The sequence below is a fragment of the Lepidochelys kempii genome, chromosome 12 (genome assembly GCF_965140285.1).
Source record: "Lepidochelys kempii isolate rLepKem1 chromosome 12, rLepKem1.hap1, whole genome shotgun sequence".
In the NCBI taxonomy this organism is placed as follows: domain Eukaryota; kingdom Metazoa; phylum Chordata; order Testudines; family Cheloniidae; genus Lepidochelys; species Lepidochelys kempii.
In genome coordinates, this window is record NC_136391.1 from 4,584,411 (window position 1) to 4,602,844 (window position 18,434).

The 18,434-nt window shown below is 62.1% G+C and overlaps 1 protein-coding gene across 4 annotated transcripts in view; it reads left to right on the forward strand.

The window, feature by feature from the left end:
- Positions 1-18,434, forward strand: part of FCSK (fucose kinase) — a 40,787-nt gene that overhangs the window by 14,300 nt on the left and 8,053 nt on the right. For all 4 annotated transcript variants that reach the window (XM_073307197.2, XM_073307200.2, XM_073307198.2 and 1 more), the window contains 14 exons: positions 1,359-1,484; positions 1,959-2,031; positions 3,634-3,731; positions 5,501-5,581; positions 8,109-8,228; positions 9,244-9,415; positions 10,470-10,597; positions 11,121-11,222; positions 12,279-12,449; positions 12,879-12,949; positions 14,233-14,597; positions 16,411-16,621; positions 17,231-17,397; positions 18,105-18,332. In XM_073307197.2, the coding sequence (XP_073163298.2) occupies positions 1,359-1,484; positions 1,959-2,031; positions 3,634-3,731; positions 5,501-5,581; positions 8,109-8,228; positions 9,244-9,415; positions 10,470-10,597; positions 11,121-11,222; positions 12,279-12,449; positions 12,879-12,949; positions 14,233-14,597; positions 16,411-16,621; positions 17,231-17,397; positions 18,105-18,332 (2,113 nt within the window). The remainder of the gene's footprint in view (positions 1-1,358; positions 1,485-1,958; positions 2,032-3,633; positions 3,732-5,500; positions 5,582-8,108; positions 8,229-9,243; positions 9,416-10,469; positions 10,598-11,120; positions 11,223-12,278; positions 12,450-12,878; positions 12,950-14,232; positions 14,598-16,410; positions 16,622-17,230; positions 17,398-18,104; positions 18,333-18,434) is intronic.

The window sequence follows — 18,434 nt, forward strand, 5'->3', positions numbered from 1 at the left end:
GTCCAGTTTTGGGCCCCACATTACAAGAAGGATGTGGAAAAATTGGAGAGAGTCCAGCGAAGGGCAACAAAAATGATTAGGGGACTGGAACACATGAATTATGAGGAGAGGCTGAGGGAACTGGGATTGTTTAGTCTGTGGAAGAGACGAATGAGGAGGGATTTGATAGCTGCTTTCAACTACCTGAAAGGGGGTTGCAAAGAGGATGGATCTAGACTGTTCTCAGTGGTAGCAGATAACAGAACAAGGAGTAATGGTCTCAAGTTGCAGTGGGGTAGGTTTAGGTTGGATATTAGGAAAAACTTTTTCACTAGGGGGGTGGTGAAACACTGGAATGCGTTACCTAGGGAGTGGTGGAATCTCCTTCCTTAAAAGTTTTTAAGGTCAGGCTTGAGAAAGCCCTGGCTGGGATGATTTAGTTGGGGATTGGCCCTGCTTTGAGCAGGGGGTTGGACTAGATGACCTCCTGAGGTCCCTTCCAACCCTGATATTCTATGATTCTATGACAGTGATGGCAATTATCCATTGTAGCAATTTACCAAGGGGCATGGTGGATTCTCTGTCACTGACAATTTTTAGCTCAAGCTCGGCTGTTTTTCTCAAAGCTCTGCTCTAGGAATTATCGTCACAGGGGCAGGTTGCTGGCCTGAGCTAGACAGGAGGTCAGACTAGCTGATCACAATGGTCCCTGCTAGCCTTGGCATCTGTGAATCTATATGAGGAGCTCCTCCCCTTGTCTCCTGCCATACCACGGCTCTGCTTTCCTTTGGCAGCTGCTGCCATCCCCTGCCTTCCACGGGATGTGTTTGGAGCCATGGGACCCTTGGGCGGACGGGTCACACAATCCATGCTGCTGGATGACACCCCATTAAGTTGTGAGGGACCCAGGTTTATTCCACTCCCACATATTCCAGGGCCCCATCCCTGGGTCTCCCCTGCCCTCTCAGTGCAGCAGGGCAATAATCCCCTCCTAGGGCTGGAGTCTGCTGCCCTTTACATGGCACCTCTCAAAGCCACCAAGCGTTTCAATGCTGCTCCAATCCCAAGCCCTGGACTGTTCTATCCGCAGCCTGGCTGCAGACGCAGCTGCCCATGCCTGTCTGACCAGCCCCTGCCCCAGCACTCAGCCCAAGAAGGGGCGCACCTGCTCATGGGGTTCCAGGCAAGGCACCCAGGGGGCATCTGATGGGGTGTGACATTGCTGGGAGTGAGCCAAAAGGCCCAGAGGCCACAGCTCCTGGGTCAGAGGGGGGCTTGGGGCCAATTCTTTTCTCCACAAGGCCTGTCGCAGGACGGAGCCTGTCACCCTCCCTGCCCGGTCTCCAACTGACCAGTGCTCCGGCTCTTTCTCCCATCAGGGCCGTGACTTTCCCTTCGATGACTGCAGCCGAGCCTTCACCTGCCTCCCCGTGGAGGACCCTAATGCCCCAGCCGAAGCGCTGACCTGCAACCTGGACAGCCTGCTGGGGACCATGACGCAGCAGGTCAGTGCCAGGCAGGGGCAGGAGGAACCCCTGGCCAGGCTCCTTTAGGAGGGCGAGACTGGGCCCTATTCAGCCCATGACCATCTCATCCTGGTCCTAGCAGGCACTGTTTTCTCGCCATCCTCATCCCCAGGGCCAGGTCATATAGCACATTGGGGCCTGGGTCTCCCCATCTCTATGGCAGAGGGGGCAACCACAATTTATTCCCACAAGCCTATGGAGGGACCCCTGAACCCCTTGCCCGGGGGCAATGATGAGATCCAGCCAGGTAAAGTGTGGGCGCCCCCTGCTGTTGAGGTTAGGAAGGCCAGACAGTAAATGGCTGCCTATCTCCCTTCTGCCTGGCCTGCGGCGTTCTGGGGTTGGGAGGGCACGTATTCCAGGCCCTGTGCTGATCTCCTGGCGCTGAGATGTGCAGCCCAGGCTCAGGTCCCAGTGGAGCATCCTCACCTCCTTTTGTGTGTCCCTCTGTAGCTGTGCAGGGGTTCCCCGCCGGGAGTGTGGGTCTGCAGCACCGACATGCTCCTCACCGTTCCCTTGACAGCAGGTACGTGCTCGCCCTGCGCCGGGGAGGGGATCCGAATCAGAGCGGGGCACAGCTGGGGAAATCCAGCCCAATAGCCAAACCCAACCTGGGCAGGGTGTAAGGGAGGGCTCCATGGGGCTCTAAGGTGCGGTAAATCCTGCTTCTGGCACCCCACAGGGACCCTGGCGGTGGAACCAGTGTTGTTCTCCTGAGCCAGGGGAGGCTTTGGGGGCAGTGTACAGGAGGGTCAGAGAATTCAGTGCCCCATGAGTCCTTTATTTCTCCCTGCTGGGGCCTCAGCAGTCCCCGGAGGGCTTGCGTTGGGTGGCAGTAGCCACTGCAGAGTCACTCTGAGGCCTGAGAGAAGAGGCTTGTCCGACAGCTGTCCTGGCCTCTCTGCGCTGCCCCGCAGAGCACAGGGCAGAGCCCCTAGGGAGGCTGTGTCTGATGGGTGCAGCAAACCGCACCTGGGCACCTCTGCCCTGCGGGCCTGCAGCTAACAGCAGGAGGCAGTTTGGAGCCCTTGTTCCAATGAGCTCTGGGCATGACCTGGTGCCACTCAGCCCCTGGCTGTGGTAGGACCCAGTGCTCTGATCCTCGCAGCCAGGGCTCTCCACCTTGCAGGGACAGGTGCTGTCGGCCTGGGGACTGGCTGGGGTGACGGCGTATGTCTGCACACCACAGAGGGCCAGCCTGTCTCCCAGGTGGTCCCCAGGTGAGCGCTGAGCACCTCGTGGGTGCATCAGGGCAACCTGATGCGATGGGACCACCGCAGGCAAAGCAGGGTTGTGACCCTGCACCTGCTCCTGCTAGGGCCCAGTGCTCCAGTCCTCCCTCGCCTCTGTCCCAGCGGGCCTGAGCCATGGGGCTTCCCACCCACTGACCCACGGCAGGGGCTGTTGGTGGGCGGCTGGCGCTGGGAGGGTTGAAACAAGTGCCCCTGCAGCCTGTGTTGTGGGGTCTGGACTGCAGTCGGCTCCCCACTGCCGGCAAAGTGTCTCTGGGGAGGGAACTGGAGTCCCCCATCCATGGCTGCAGCGGCCTGGGGCAGGGGTATTGGTGTTAACAAAGGGGATCCCCCATATGGGGAAGGGCAAGTGACTCCGCCCCCTGGGAGAATCGGGGCCAGGCTGGGGCATGCAGGGTGAGGGCTCTCAGCTCAGTATGGTCTGCGTCCCCAGTGCACCCCTAGGCTGGGCTTGTCCTGCATCCCCTTCTCATCCAGCAAGCCTGGCTGCAAAGTGCCCAGGCGCAGGCCTGCCACTGCTGGGTGCCCAGACGCCCATGCAAGCCAGGGAGTGCTAGAAGTGCTCAGTGCCTCCAGGGTTGGCCAGCAAGCCCTGGAGAGGGCTTGGCGTTTCTGAGCACCGATCTGGGAGCTGGGTGCCCGGCGGCCCCGCTGCACGTGCCTGGGGTGCAGTCGGGGCATATGCATTGTGGAGCATCTATAGCGCCCAGAGCTCAACAAATGGCGCTCGGCCCCTCCAGCTAACCTGGGAGCCTTGCTTCAGTGCCGCTCCCTTAGCGACGAGCCCCCAGTCCAGCCATGCCCATCCTGCCAGCCCCGCCTTGGGTGTGAGGTGCCCGGGCAAGGCGGCACTGGTGTCTGCTCCTTTCTCTCAGAGATCGACTGGGAAGGGTTCCAAGGTGCCAAAGTGATCTCCGTGCCGGGGAGCGTCTCGTATGCCAGAAACCACGGCATCTACCTTGCTGACCAGCAGGTACGCTGAGCCCAACACTTAAAGGGGCGCTGAGCCCCAGACAGTATGCTGGCCGTGCTCCCGCTCGCCCCTCTTAAAGGGGCGCCGTGCCCGGGGCAGTGCTGGCCCCTCTCCTAAAGGGGCACCGAGCCTGGGGCAGCGGACTAGCCAAGTTCTGTTTGTCAGCGTTCACCTGGTGATCTCTTGCTCTGTGATCCCTCCTGCGCAGCGCCAGGAGTGGCTGGGTCGAGGGGCCCAGGACAGAGGGCCAGCCTGTCTGTTCCCAGGCCACAAGCAGTGGGGAGGGAGCTGTGATCTGCCTTCCCCTTTGCCCGTGCTGCCGTGGGGGAGACTAGGCTGTCGGACTGCACGTGGCCTGCTGGAGCCACCACCGAGGGGTGGCACAGACTGGGGGGAAGTGCCAGTGAAACGTTCTGCCCTGAGCTGCAGGAGGGCCCCTGGAGAAGCCCCTGAGGCTCCGTGGCCCGCTGGATTCCTGGCTCTGCTCTGTGGCTACCCCCCAGCTCGGTTAGTGCCAGCAGGGACAGAAGATGGGCTGGTGGTGTCAGGACCCTGCATCTAACGCCTTTCCCCTGAGGGCTGTCCTCCAGCATACCCCCTCTGGGCCCTGTCTCTTGGGCCATGGGGTCCGCACTCAGGGTCTGAGGCGGGAGGAGGGCTGGGCTGCCCCAGGGTTTTCCCATGGGCTTATCAGCTAATGTGGGTACCCCCTCCGCGACTCTGAACCTTTCTGAATGGGGCTCTAAAGCAGCCGGGGGAGGTGCAGGCACTGGTGTGCTCATGGCTTGGTCCCTTGCTCTGCCCTTCAGCCAGGCACAGATTGCTGCCCCTGCTGCTTGCTAGCAGCCTGTGAGCTGAGCCAGCCACTGCCTGGCCCCCGCCAGCTCTGCCAGCTCCACCGCGGCTTCCCATGCAGCCCTTGGGGAACAGCATCCCGAGCCTGCTTCTCTGCGGCTCCCCGAGGGCGCCCAGCCCAGGATCGCATTCGGGCGCAGGCTTCTTGCCCACGCTCAGCAGTGAGTTCAGGACGTGCCTCGAAGCCTCGGCGGGCCTTGCCGGAGGGGGTGTGACGCTGCGCCAGCGGGGAAGGCTCCATTCTCCATTGCCGATTCGATTCCCTAGGCCAGCCGGGTCCCCTGGCTCCTGCACATGGCAGACGGGATCTGCTGAGAGTTTCGAGCAGGCAGCCCTGGAGCTCTGGGATAGGCTCTGGGGAGCAGCACCCATGGGCACAGAGCAGGCCCGCGGGCAGAGCAAATGGGCTTCCAGGCATTCCCAGGCTCATGGGTGCTGCAGGGAGATGGCAGGGCCAGCCAGATCTCCACTTGGATGTCTCAGTGCCACATCTGGGGTGGCACGATCCCCAGGCTGGCATGTGTGATGAGTTACCAGGATGCAGGATGGCAGCAGCACTCCAAGAAGGTAGGGACACAGACCTCCGAGTGAGCCAGCTACCCCACAGGGAACTGAAGCAGCTGGGTCCTGCCCACGGGGTGCTTTGGGGACTGGCATGCTAGGCCCGCCCCTCCCCCTTAACAACCCTACTGTGTGTGGAGCCCATCTCTGACACACGGTACCCTGCCCCAGAGCTCGGGCTGCTCCCAGTATTGGGAGAGGTTGGGAGGCAGATGGCCAAGCCTCTAGACTGGTGGCCCCCAAGGAGGCAGGCTCCATTAGCCAGCCCTGGCCATTCCCTGGCTGCTTTGCTGAATTGCACAAGGCACCTGGGAGCCGCTGCCCGGAGCTAACGGGGCCCTTTTCTCTTGCAGGGGTTTGTGCGTGACATCATCTACCAAGGCCCGGAGGCCCGGATCCAGGAGTGCTCTGGGCCAGACGGGAAAGTGCCGCTGGTACGTCCCCTCCTTGGTTCATGAGGAGCTCGCACCAGGGCTGCAGACGGGGAGGAAGGGCTGTGTAACTCGGCCAGCTGAAGGGGTGTAGCTGGGGTGGGGGGTTCTGCATGAAGCAGGATGTATTTGGGCTAACAAGCACAGCCAGATCCTGTTTGCCGTAGATGCTGCTGGGGTAATTACTGGACTCGTGCCTAGAGGCCTCAACCAAGATCAGGTCCTCGTACAAACACCCAGCGAGAGACAGTCCCTGCCCCGAAGCCCTTCCCACCTAACAAGATAAGGCAGATGTGAGGCAAACAGGCCCAGAGAGGGGCGGGGACTTGCCCAGGAGGTCAGTGGCAGAGCCAGGACTAGAACCCAGAGCAGGGCTTGATTCACTGTTTCGTTGCTGGCCCCCGCAGACAATGGCTGGTGAGGAGGAAGGAGAACAGCATCTCGCTCCTTTCACCAGTAGCCCTCACAGCGCAGGGCTATACCATTGTCCTCCTTTTACAGATGGGGAAACTGCGGCACAAGGCGGAGTGAAATGATTTGCCCCACAGCTAGTAGCAGCTCTGGGACTAGAACCCAGGTCTTCCAGTCCAGTGCTCTGTCCACTGGGCCTGACTGTCCTCCCAGCTAGGGTACCTGGGCAGCTCCTAGTTCCTGGGGATCCGACGCGATGTAGGGCTAGTGGGAAAGGCCTGCAATAGGGCACCAGGGGCAGGTCCTGTTTACTAATGTGTTGGGACACTGAGTGCTAAGGCCAGTCAGAGGAGGAGGCTCTGAGCCAGGACTCCTGGGTTCTACTCCAGCCTGTGCCACTGACGTGCTGGGTGACCCTGGATGAGTCACTCTGTTCCGTGCACAGCCTCCTGGGGTGGACAGGAGAGGTTAGCACGCTGACACCTGCATGCCTTCTGCTATCCGTTCGAGTCAGGGTGTGATGAGCCCCTGTGGAGAGAGAGGCCGAGCGGGACACAGCTGCAGAGAGGGGCAGTGGCTTGCCCCCGGAGAGCTGGCACTTGGGCCTGTTGAGAAGTAACGGCCCAGCTGGAGCTGGGGGAAGGGCTGGGTGTATTGGTGAAGCGGTTGGGTTCAGCGCTGCCCTGATGGCTTTGTTAGGGTCAGACCAGCGTGAATCTGGCCTGGCCTCGCAGGCCTGGGCCTTAGCCGCACAGGTCAGATCCAGCTCTGACCTTCCCTAGAGTCTGCTTCGGTCCTGCCCAGAGGAAATGCAGGGCTGTCCCTGGGCGAGCTCCCTGCTAATCCTGCTTCTGCTGCGGGAGACAGGACAGAGAGCCAGATGTTACAGGCCAGGGTACCATGGGGTGCCTGCTGCCTGACCTGAACGAGCCAGGCCACCCCAGAGCAGGGTGACCAGACAGCAAGGGTGAAAAATCAGGACAGAGCATGGGGGTAATAGAGGTCTGCGTAAGACAAAGCCCCGAATATTGGGACTGACCCTATAAAATCGGGACATCTGGTCACTCTACCCCAGGGGGACACAGCACCAGCCCTTTTAGAGACAGTCTGCAGCCCAGACAGGGGAGCGACTGTGCTCTGGGCCTGGGGCAGGATCTACCCCACAGCCTCCTCCCAAGCTGAAGACACCATGGGCTTGTGCTGCCAAAACTGCCCCATGGGCCAAAGGGAAGTCGCCACCAGCAGGGCCAGATTAAGGCGGGCACTTTAAGGGCTGTAGCGCGGGGCCCTGCCTCAAGGGGGGCCCCCCAAAACTAAATCACAGGCAGTGATCTCCAGGGCGCTCAGGCCACTCCCAGAAGTGGCTGGCTGCTGGCATATCTCTGCGGCCACTGGCCAGGGCGGGGGCAGCTCCACGCACTGCCCCTGCCCCCAGCACTGTCCCCGCAGCTCCCGTTGGCTTGTGGGTGTGGACAGCACACAGAGACACGCTGTCCCCCTCCCTGCAGGGGCGTGCAGAGATGTGCCAGCAACCAGCCGCTTCCGGGAGTGGCGTGGGGCTGTGGCAGGCAGGCAGCCTGCCTGAGCCCTGCTGCGCCACCGGCCGGGAGACACTTACCACAGGCAGCTCCCGGCCGGAGCTTGCACCCCACACCCCCTCCTGCCCCCCAACCCCCTGCCCCAGGTCAGAACCCCCTCCTGCACCCAAACTCCCTCCCTGACCCTGCATCCCCTCCTGCACCCCAATTCTCTGCACCAGCCCAGAGCTCCCTCCTGCACACAAACTCCTTCCCAGACCTCGCACCCCCTCCTCCACTCCAACCCTCTACCCCAGCCCCCTCCTGCACCAAACTCCCTCCCAGGAAAAAGACTTGTATACAGAGGCCCCACAAAGCCAAATAGCCCCGGGCCCACAGGAGCGTTAATCTGGCCCTGGCCACCAGCCACCGCCGGCAGAAGGGTTTAGCATCGGTAACTCTAGGGGGTGACATAATCACACACCAGTGGGCAGGCCTGAGTCTGCCTACTAGAGGCAGCAGTGAGCCGCTGGGACACTCTACATGGCCCCCCAGGCATGAATTGCAGTGACACCTCCACCCAGCCGGCTTTGTGATTTCAGGTGTGCGGGGTCGTCTTCTTCTCCTCGGAGACCGCAGAGCAGCTGCTGGCCACGCACGTCATCCCCCCTCTGGATGCCTGCACCTACCTGGGCCTGGATTCGGGGGCCCAGCCCATCCAGGTGATGCTCTCAGCCATTTGCCAGCTGAAGGGATCCCCTCGTGCCATCTGGTGCCAGCCACAAGGAGGGCCACCGTCACCTCTCCATAGCTGTCTAAAGCAGTGCCAGGGCAATCAGCCCTTCCTTCCCCCCAGCAGATGGGTCTGTTGGCACAGGGGCAGTGGGAGGCCCTGGAACCACCACCACAAGGGGTTAAATCATCCCACGCTGGCATCGGGTGACCAGCAGGAGACACTCTGTGCGTGTGCAGGATCATGGCTGATCTTACCTCCCCCAACTCCCTGTGGTGCAGACCTCTCTGCACCCCACCCCCAGCCAAGCAGCAGGGTGTCCCCCGGACAGTCTGTCCTGCAGGGAGTCGGGTCTCCGGGAGTGCTGCGGAGGCAACACACAGCTCTGGGGTCCCTTTCATCCCTGCACCCCAGAGCTCCAGAGAACCCCACCGTCCTGTGCTCCAGACCCCTGCAGCAGTATGAGCTCGCCCTGCCACCTTCTCCCCACAAGGCTGCCCCATAGGACTGTCCTGAGGAAAGTGTGACAGCCCCCTACCCTCGCCCTCCATCCTGCCATGCCTGGGGCTGAGGACAGAAGTCATCCTACTCGCCCTGCAGCCCTCTTTGCCCAGGGAGGGGCAGGGCAGAGCAGAGAGATGCCTGCTGTCTGTGCCAGCCATCTTACTCCAGTCAGCTCCCGAACCAGCTGGTGCCAGCTTCTCTTGCCATTCCAAAGGCCAGGTGCTGCTCCGTCCCAAACCCTGCTCATTGGCACAGCCTCAGGGTCTGTCACCCCTTTTCTTTTGTCCTCCCTTGGAATCCCCCACCCCAGGAGGCCTGCCCCTTCTTGGCAGCCCTCCCCCCAGTCCTGTCATCGCTGGATCCAGTGTGAAGCCCACCCAGTGTAGACACACAGCAGTCACAGTCTCCAGCCCCCTGTGTGTCAGGGCTGGAGGGCACAGCTCGGCAGGGCTGGGGGGGTTGCTCGTACTGAGCGTTTCCCATTCTCTGCCTCCCCCCAGCTGTCCCTGTTCTTCGACATTGTGCTCTGCATGGCCGGCGGGGTGACCGAGGCGGACTTTGTGACTGGCAGGACCCGGGAGGTGGGCAGCGGCCATGCCAAGGGAGCAATGGCCCTGAGAAGCGCCCGCTCCGTTCTGTGGAAGGCCCTCCATGCCATCCCTCTCAGCATGGGTGAGTGCGACGGCCCCGAGCGCTGTCCCAGCTCCTCATGCCGGCCCACTCTGGTTAGAGCTCTCTGGGGCCTTGGTAGCCACCCAGTGTCCCAGCAGATGTTCCTTGGCTGGTATCTTGCCAAGGAATTGGGGAAGATCTCTAAAGACACCGGCGGCCTGTTTCCTCCCCATCCATTCCTCTGAGGATTGTTGTAAGCAAGGCAGGTTTAGTCCTGGTCGGTGTGTGGAGAGGAGGCCTCAAACGAGCCACCACAGTGGAGCTGGCAACTGGTGATTAGAAACAGGACATGGCTGGTCCAAAAAAGTCTACTGTTGCTGGGGAGATGCAGGCCGTCAAGGGGAACTTTGTAGTATAGAGAGGATTGTTGGCACGTTTCCCTGTCAGTCCGGAGTCAATGCCCCGGCATTGTGATGGGGGCGCTGGGCCACAGGGCAGTGGGGGTGGCACTGTGCCCTGAGTACATGCCCCGGCAGCATGTCCTTGGGGTCGCCAGCCACCTTTCTGTACGTAAGAGCAGGGCCTTGGCCTGCCAGGGGTCATTAAAGGAGCCTCAGCAGGGTAAGCAAGAACTGGCTGCTTGGCTTGTATAACTTCAGAGCCTCATCATCTAACCCACTGGGGTGCTTCCAAGAGCCCAGGCGGGGCTGGGGGCACTAGGGGCTGCGCCCGTCCCTGCCGTGCCCCGGCTGGCTGCCGCGCAGAGGTGTTTGGTGAGCATCAGCCGCCAGTCACAGCCAGGTGCCAGGGCCGATCCCTTCGGTCTCCCGCTGGGCGAGGCCCTCCCTGCACTCTGGCCTGGGTTCAGTCCAGCACCCACCACCCCACTCCTCCAGTAGACGCTGCACCCTGCTGAGTGGTGCCCGGATCATGGCACCCAGAGGGGAGGTGATGGCCCCCTGCCGGACACAGAGTGCTCCTACCCCTCCCCTCCCCTCCCCAGCCAGATGGACCCCTGGCGCCTGCTAGGCCCCCTTCCTTGCAGCCTGGCTGCCACCCCAGAGAGCTGCTGGCCGTGCATTAACGGTGTTGCCTCTCTCCTGTTTCCTGGCAGCGTGTATACCTGATGGTTGCTATGACTACATGACAATGGCCGCTAGCGACCACATCCACAACCTGACACTTCGCATCAGCTCCGTCAACACCCTTTCCTTCCGGAAAGTAGCGCATTCCCACGTAGCTGTAGGTACTTCCCTTCCCAGCCCCCCACTTGCCCCTCCCCCTGGCATCTCCTTTCCTGCCCCCGCTGCCCTGGGGCACCAGTGGCCTCTGGGCCACGTCACCTGGCCCCGCCCTGAGACAGCAGAGCGGGAAGACTCCAGCACTGTCTACACTGCTACCCCATCCCTGTGGGAGAGGCAGCGTAGCCTACTGGGTAAGACACTAGCCTGCAGGTCGGGAGACCTGGGCTATGTTCCCAGCCTGGTCTTGGACCTGCTGGGTAACCTTGGACATTGGTCATTGTCCTTTGCTGGGCCTCAGTTTCCCCTCCCCACCTTGTGTCTGTGTTGGCTGCTGTCAGCTGTTTGGCGCAGGGCTGTATCTGCTTGGAGCCTAGGACAACGGGGCCTCTGGTGCTCCCCTAACCCTCCATCACTGCCACCTCCAGCGAGTGCTCAGTACCCCTCCCCAGCCCCCTTTCTGCCCTCTGCCCTGCCAGGCTCCTCTCCCCGCTCCTGACCGCTGGTTCCTTCTGTTCCCGCAGCAGCCCCATCTCCTGGAGGACGGCTGCACCGTCACCAACAGCCTGCTGGAAGGAGCCGTGTGGGTGGAGCCCGGAAGCGTTCTCCAGCACTGCCACCTGCAGGTACAGCTCCCTCCCCTGCCCCACTCACTCGGCTGGCTCCCTGGGGGTCAGGCGCTTCCCAGGCATGGGCTGGGTCGCCCTATGGCTTTGGGCTCTCGCTCTAACCCAGTCTGGGACCTGGCTGCTGGGGCTCCCTCTCTCTGCATGTTCAGGCCCATGTAGCATATTCCCCCCCAGAGACCTGGGCAGGAGCGTGTCCTACTCCTTCCCCCCACCCCCACCCCCACCCTGGTTTTATCTGAATCTGTTTGGGGCCTCCAGCTCTGCCCCAGCCCCAGGGTCTGTCTGCACTGCAGTCAGAGGGGGGCTGCAGCACGTGGCGCAAACCAGCTCCAGTCACAGTAGCAGCGTGGAGCGGACGAGCCCACCCGAGCACTGGGGACGTACTCGCGTGGCCAGTCCCTGCTGCCTCGGCTTCAGCACTAGTGTCGTGTGAATTCGCGGGCTCTGCCCTGGCTTGGGTACGTCTGCACCCCTCGGACGGCAGCACAATCGCTCCCAGCCAGCTCCATGCCCGGGCGTTCGCCACAGCAGGAATTTTCCCCTTATTTTCATTCTGTGCCTTCTATTTCTACCCCTGCTGCCCCTCAGGGCAACCCTGCCTGGCGTTCACACTCTTTGCGGACTGGTAGCCTGATCTCGCGCCCTACCCCTCATAGCCGTCTCTTCCCCCAGTCTCGTCAGCACACCCGTCCCAGCTCCAGCCCCTGCTTGTCTCCCAGTTCGTGACCTTGTGGCCAGGAGCTCTAGGGAGTGAATGCAACAATATCCCCCACTGCTAGATTTTACCAGTGACCATCTCTGCTTCCCCCCTGCCCTCCCCGCCCCCAGCCTTGCCACTATTCAAAGCACGGCTGTGTGGTACGTGGAATTTAAAGGCTTTCTGAGCCTTCAGCTCCCTCTGGGGGTCCCGGGTGCAGGAGGGTGCCCAGAGACAGCCATGATGGGCTGGTTGTGACTAGATTAGAGGGAGGGGCTTCCCAGAGCTCTGATGCGGGTGGGGATCTCCGGCACTGCCCCTCCTTTCTGGAGCGGCCCATTTTGTCGCCCTCACAGGGACCCTTGCAGATAGGCTCTGGCTGCCTCCTCACGGGGCTGGACGTCTCCTCCTCGCCTGCCCTGCAGCGCTGGCGGCTGTGCGATGTGGTCCTGCAGGGGCACACCATCCGGCTGCAGGACATGCTGCGCCAGGTGTTCACCCTGACTGGGCGCCACGACGACTGGCAGGTGCTGTCTGAGACCGGGCTGGGGGGTTGTCCGGGAGAACCAGTGGATAGCGCTCAGAGGATCGTGTGACCTCCCTAGTGAACAGTCACACCTACGGGCTGCCCACCATGTGATTGCCCCGTGCGGGGCTCTGGCTGCCCACTGGACTGGGGGCCCTGATGGCGGTGCCTGGGGGGAGGAATGTTCCCCTATGGGGGTGTGGAGGGGACCGTCTGCCAAGGAAACGGGGTACAGGGAGCCACCCCTGCGGACCAAGTGCTCTGTGGAAGGAGCAGAGGCCAGGGACGCTGCCCTGCCTCCCTGAGATCCAGTGAGGGGTTAACATAGGGCCTGCCGCCAGGAGAGGGCAGAGATCAACCCACAATGGTGGTGCAAGTCCTGTCCCCTTCTAGCCCCGGTTCTCGCTGTCTCCTCTCTCCCACTTCACAGAGCCCTGCCGGGGCGGCCAGCACCTACCTGAACGTGCCCTGGGCTGAGTTCTTCCACAGGACGGGGATACGGTACGTGCCAAAGGGGCTGGGCAGAGAAGGGTCCTGGATAGGGCACAAAGTGAGCCGAGAGCGACCGCTTTCCTCCCCTGCATTGCGCCCTGGTCTCTGCTTGGCTGAGACCTGGGAAACTCACTCTGTTATGCTGCCCGGAAACGTCTCGGTGCAAACGGAAAGGGGCGGAGAGGAGCTGCCTGATGCACTGACCTCCAGAGCGCTGTGCCAACTCCTGGGGGGCCCAGTGGGATAGAGTGAGGCCTACATGAAGCCAGCACCCTAAAGCAACCTGTCCTGCGAGAGGCTGGGATGACATCGCCAGGAGCTTCCCCACATAACCAGCACCTGTATCTACAGTGCCTCCTGCTGGGAGAGGCTGGCAGGGCAGGAGCTGTGAGCCCCTCACAGCTGGTCTCCTGAGTGCATTTCCCTCCAGCTGGCTGAGGAAGAGGCTACAGTGGTTCTGCTGGCTCCGGCTTTCAGTCTGGGTGGAGGAGGCTCCATCCCAGCTGTGCAGAGTGGGGGCAGGGCGGTGCAGCGGCTATCCTCCAAAACTTGCCGCCAGTCATTCTGAGCATGGGGCTGTCCAGCCGTTGAGAAGTCAGCAGGGATGCTGAGGAGATGGTATGATGGGATAACATGATTTTGGTAATTAATTGATCTTTAAATATTCATGGTAAATAGGCCTAATGGCCTGTGATGGGATGTTAGATGGGGTGGGATCTGAGTTACCCAGGAAAGAATTTTCTGTAGTATCTGGCTGGTGAATCTTGCCCATATGCTCAGGGTTCAGCTGATCACCATATTTGGGGTCGGGAAGGAATTTTCCTCCAGGGCAGATTGGAAGAGGCCCTGGGGGTTTTTCGCCTTCCTCTGTAGCATGGGGCACGGGTCACTGGCTGGAGGATTCTCTGCTCCTTGAAGTTTTTAAACCACGATTTGAGGACTTCAATAGCTCAGACATAGGTGAGGTTTTTCACAGGAGTGGGTGGGTGAGATTCTGTGGCCTGCGTTGTGCAGGAGGTCAGATTAGATGATCATAATGGTCCCTTCTGACCTTAGTATCCATGAATCTATGAGAGCTGGCAGCGGGCAGGAGCGTCAGTCCCATGCTCCCCTCTCCCCGTGCCCTAGGGAGGTGAAGGCCCTCTCAGGATCTGCTTTCCCTGGGGCAGAAATGAGGCTCTCTTTGTAGGTAGGGAGGTCAGAGGGGCAGGTGCCTGCTGCCCAGGCCTCCTGCCTCCATTGCACATGGCCGCGTGGTGTCCACTCTCTGAGGCTGCTTCTCACTCCGGCAGGGAGGGGGATATCTGGGGCTCCGACGTCCCCCGGAGGAGCCGCTGCCTGCTGAACGCCCGCCTCTTCCCCGTTCTGCACGCTGCTGAGCCCGTGGGGGTCCAGGACGTCCTGTGGTTCCTGGGCTCCCAGGAGGGTGAGGGGCTGGGGCGGTGGCGAGCCTCGTGGCGCATGTCCTGGGAGCAGCTGCTGATGTGCCTAGACCAGGAGGCGGAGCTGGTGTCCCGCCGGGCGCTCTTCTTCCACCAGGCACAGGGCAAGCTACGCAGGATGCTGCTGGAGCACAGGGACTGCAGCCTCCTGCCCCTGATCCGCAGCGCCGTCAACGAGGGCTACCAGGAGGCCGTGCTGAGCACTCTGGACCAGGGTGAGAGCAGGGCAGGGCGGCTGCCTGTGACCTTCGTGTCCCCCACACATGCTGCTCTGGGGTGTCAGGATGCAGACTCCAGCACTGTGGTGACTTAGCCCCTGTGCAGGCCCACGAGTGCTGGTGGATTTGGGCACTGGTGGGGACCCTTGAGCCATGGCTGGCCACTCTCCCTTGCTAAGCAGACTGGGCAGTCCTTACAGCAGCCAGTGGGATGTCAGCCCAGAGGCTTGCCAGTTTCCATCTTCGTGGGTCACATTGTACCCTGCTGAGTTCCTCCTGCGGTCTTTGCAGTTGGTGACAGGCAGGGCCGGCTCTAGGATGTTTGCCGCCCCAAGCAAAACCATTTTTGGCCGCCCCTGCTTTTTTTTCCCTGCCCCCGGCTCCGCCCCAACCCCACCCCTTCCCAACCCCGTCCCCAAATCCCCATCCCCGCCTGCTCCCCCAGGCGTGCCGCAGTTCCCCCTGGCCATTGCTTCCTGCGGCTCCCCCCACCCCCTGCAACCCCTTGCCCTGGCTCACCTCTGCTCTGCCTGCTGCCCTGAACACGCCGCCACTCTGCTTCTCCCCCCTCCCTCTCAGGCGAGGGAGAGGCAGCCCGTTTAGGGGAGCAGGCAGAGTGGAGGTGAGCAAAGGGCGGGGCGGGGGGCGCGCACAGGAAGTAACGGGGGGGGGGGGTAGAGGAACCGCTCCCCGCCCCAGCTCGCCTCCACTCCACCACCACCGCCTCCCTCGAGCACACTGCCGCTCGGCTTCTCCTCCCTCCCTCCCAGGCTTGCCCCGCGAAACAGCTGTTTCGCGCGCGGCAAGCCTGGGCGGGAGGGGGAAGAGGCGGAGGCGAGCTGGGGCAGCGGGGGCACATTTCTAGGGGCGGCCTGGCCGGCGCCGGAATGCCGCCCCAAGAAACGTCGCCCCAAGCACCTGCTTGTTTTGCGGGTGCCGAGAGCCGGCCATGGCTAGAGGGCGTTCTTCATCCCCTGCCTGACGCCGGGTCCCAAAGTGCCATACAAACCCAAACAGCTGCACGGACTGTACCACAGTCCCTTCCCCCTTCCCCACCACGCACTCACCCCTGGAGAGGAACACGGCCACTTTGAACATCCCACAGGCATGTGGCTTACGGAGGCTGCCAGAGGGCAGAGTTTCCTCCCATTCTCGCTAGCGAAGCCGCGCGGAAGCCAAAGCCTGAGCACGCTTTCTGTTGTGGCTCTCGGCGGGTTTCCAGCAGCCCTGGCCAGGTGGAGTGTGTTGCTTAACAACGTGCAGGGAAGTAGCGCCCAGCAACTCTCTTCTGCCGGCATTGCCAGGCCCTGCAGGCTTTGGAAAGTGGAGCTACCAGAGCCTAGGTTCAGTAGGCCACAGCCCATTCTAGGTGTGCTGCAGGAAGGTGCCGGCTTGAGTGCCGGGGCGCATGAAGCCCTCTGTCTCCAGAAGAGGCGCTGCCCTGGCATTGGCAATGCCAGCTTCTGTCGGCTGCCCCCGCCCAGTGCCCCGCCCTGGATTAGCACGAGGGAGGGACTTCACGCTCCATGGAGATAGTCAATGAGGGAGCTGATGATGATGGGTTATGGGATGTGGGTACTGGGCTGAGAACCAGCAAACTCATTCCACTCCGGGACCACGGGGGCATGCTCTGGTTCTGGACAACTGTAGATAAGTGGCTGGAAGGGCTTAGGGGGCAGAGGAAGAAGGTAACCTGTGTGCTAGATGAGGACGGATGAAATCCTCCCATGGGCAGCGGCCCTCTAAGGCTCCAGTCTGCTGGGCTGTGGCTGGCTGCTGCTCTGATGGTTTCCCTTTCCTTCCTTCACAGTGGCATCTGTTGCCGCTGACCCTGGGGTGGCAGCCCGGGCTCTCGCTTGCATCGCTGACGTGCTGGGCTGCATGGCCAAAGGGGACGGGGGCTTGCGGAGCGGGCCGGCCGCCAACCAGGAGTGGGCCCCGGCCTTCCAGCAGCTGGAGAGAGGCAACATCGCTGAGGGAGTGAAGGAGCTCGCCAAAGAGAGGAGGGAATGGCTGGGCAGGTACAGGGCCCTTGGTGCCCGGGAGCCAGCAGAGGTGGCAAAGATGTTGTGTTGAGGGCTGTGGTGCTGGGCTCGCCCTGCTGAATAGACAGAGGTTCCCATTACACCTCGTTTCCGGCCCTGTCTCATGGCCTTTCTGCAGCAAGCAGCGTGGTTTGCTGTGAGGTCCCAGGGCTGTCAGCTGACAGACTGGCCTGATCCCCACCTCTAGGTGGGGGACTGATGGCCCCTCCCCACCAGCAGCTTGGGCCCCTGGTCCTGCTGGAAACCCATAAACTCCCCAGCTGCTGCTGGGCATGAGCCCTGTGTCTCTGCAGGGGGCTTTGTGCTGGGCTGGCTGATGTTCCAGGCATCTCCCACCTCCGCAGCCCTGGACTGCGGCTGGGAGATTGGCTAAGGCCCCAGCCACACACCAGGTGCTCAGTGACGGTGGCAACCTGTGCCAAAGGCTGACACGGGCATCACTGGCTTCCCGTGGCCGGTCGAGCATGTTTCTGCTCAGCGTGGCCAGAGCCGCTAACTGTGCCACTGACATCCCAGGAGAAAGGCCGCTCCGATGGTGCCCTCTGCCAGCTGGTGAGCGGCACCCGTCTCCCCCTGTCGTTTCAGGCCGGCGCTGCTGGTGAGGGCTGCCCGGCACTACGAGGGGGCCGAGCAGATCCTGATCCGCCAGGCTGTGATGTCGGCGTGCCGGTTCATCAGCGTCGGGCGGGAGGAGCCCCCTCCCATCGGTCACTGGGTGCTGGTGGAGTGCCCTGCCCGGATAGACGTCTCTGGTGAGCACCTCTGGGCGGGAGCACCTTTCGCAGGCCCCAGTTCAAAGGGCTTTCTCTTCTGGCCTGGGCATCACTGGGGCTCGCCCTAGACTCTGTCCCAGCGCTGGGGTGGATGAGGTAGTGCAGGGCCGGGGCCATGGGGAGCCCTGGTGCGAAGGGAGCAGCTCCCAGGAGGTGGCCAGCACTGGTTGTAACAAAGCACATGCCGCTCCGACTGCCATTCCCTTGCAGCTGAGCTCAGCAATGCACCGTCACAGCAAGCAGCAGCTGCCACGGGAATACTCGTTCAACGCCCGGGCTGTGCTCGGTGCTTCCAGGCCACACACAGACCAGGCCGGCCCTGTCGGGAGAGGCCTTGGGGCCGCGGGTGTCCTGGGTTCATGCGCATTTTTTTAAGGCGTCTCCCGGGAGGTGTGGCTTGCGGATGCTGCCTTTAGGAGGGACTTGGAGGGGGAGATATGGCCTGGCTTATTGGGCTCTGGAGGTCATGCCCTGTGTGGCAGGCAGCATGGGGAAAGCGGGTAGGGAGAAGGAATCTCAGGAGGGGTTTATAGCTTCCAAAGGAGCATTGTGATCATCTCGTACCACCTCCTGCAGGACACGGCCAGGGCACTGCCCTGTCTGAGGCTGGCAGCCTGGAGAGGACAAGAGATGAGGGCTAGTCTGTGGGCGGCTGTCCTGCATGAGGGTCCCTCTGTGCCTTGCAGGGGGCTGGAGTGACACTCCTCCAATCACTTACGAGCACGGGGGAGCCGTGGTGGATGTTGCCATCCTGGTGGATGGGCGCAGACCAATCGGGGCCCGGGCCCGGCGCATCGCCGAGCCGGAGCTCCGGCTGGTCAGTGCTAGCGGCATGCTGGAGGGCGAGGTGGTGCTGGAGCTGGTGTGCCAGGACCTGGAGGACCTGCAGGATTACTGCCAGCCTCACGCGCCAGGTAAGACCCACCCCGCTGCTCAGGATCAGGGCTCACCAGCTGCTCCGCAGCCCAGGAGCTCCTGGACCAGCAGAGAAAGGAGCTGGGGGTCACTTGCAGTGC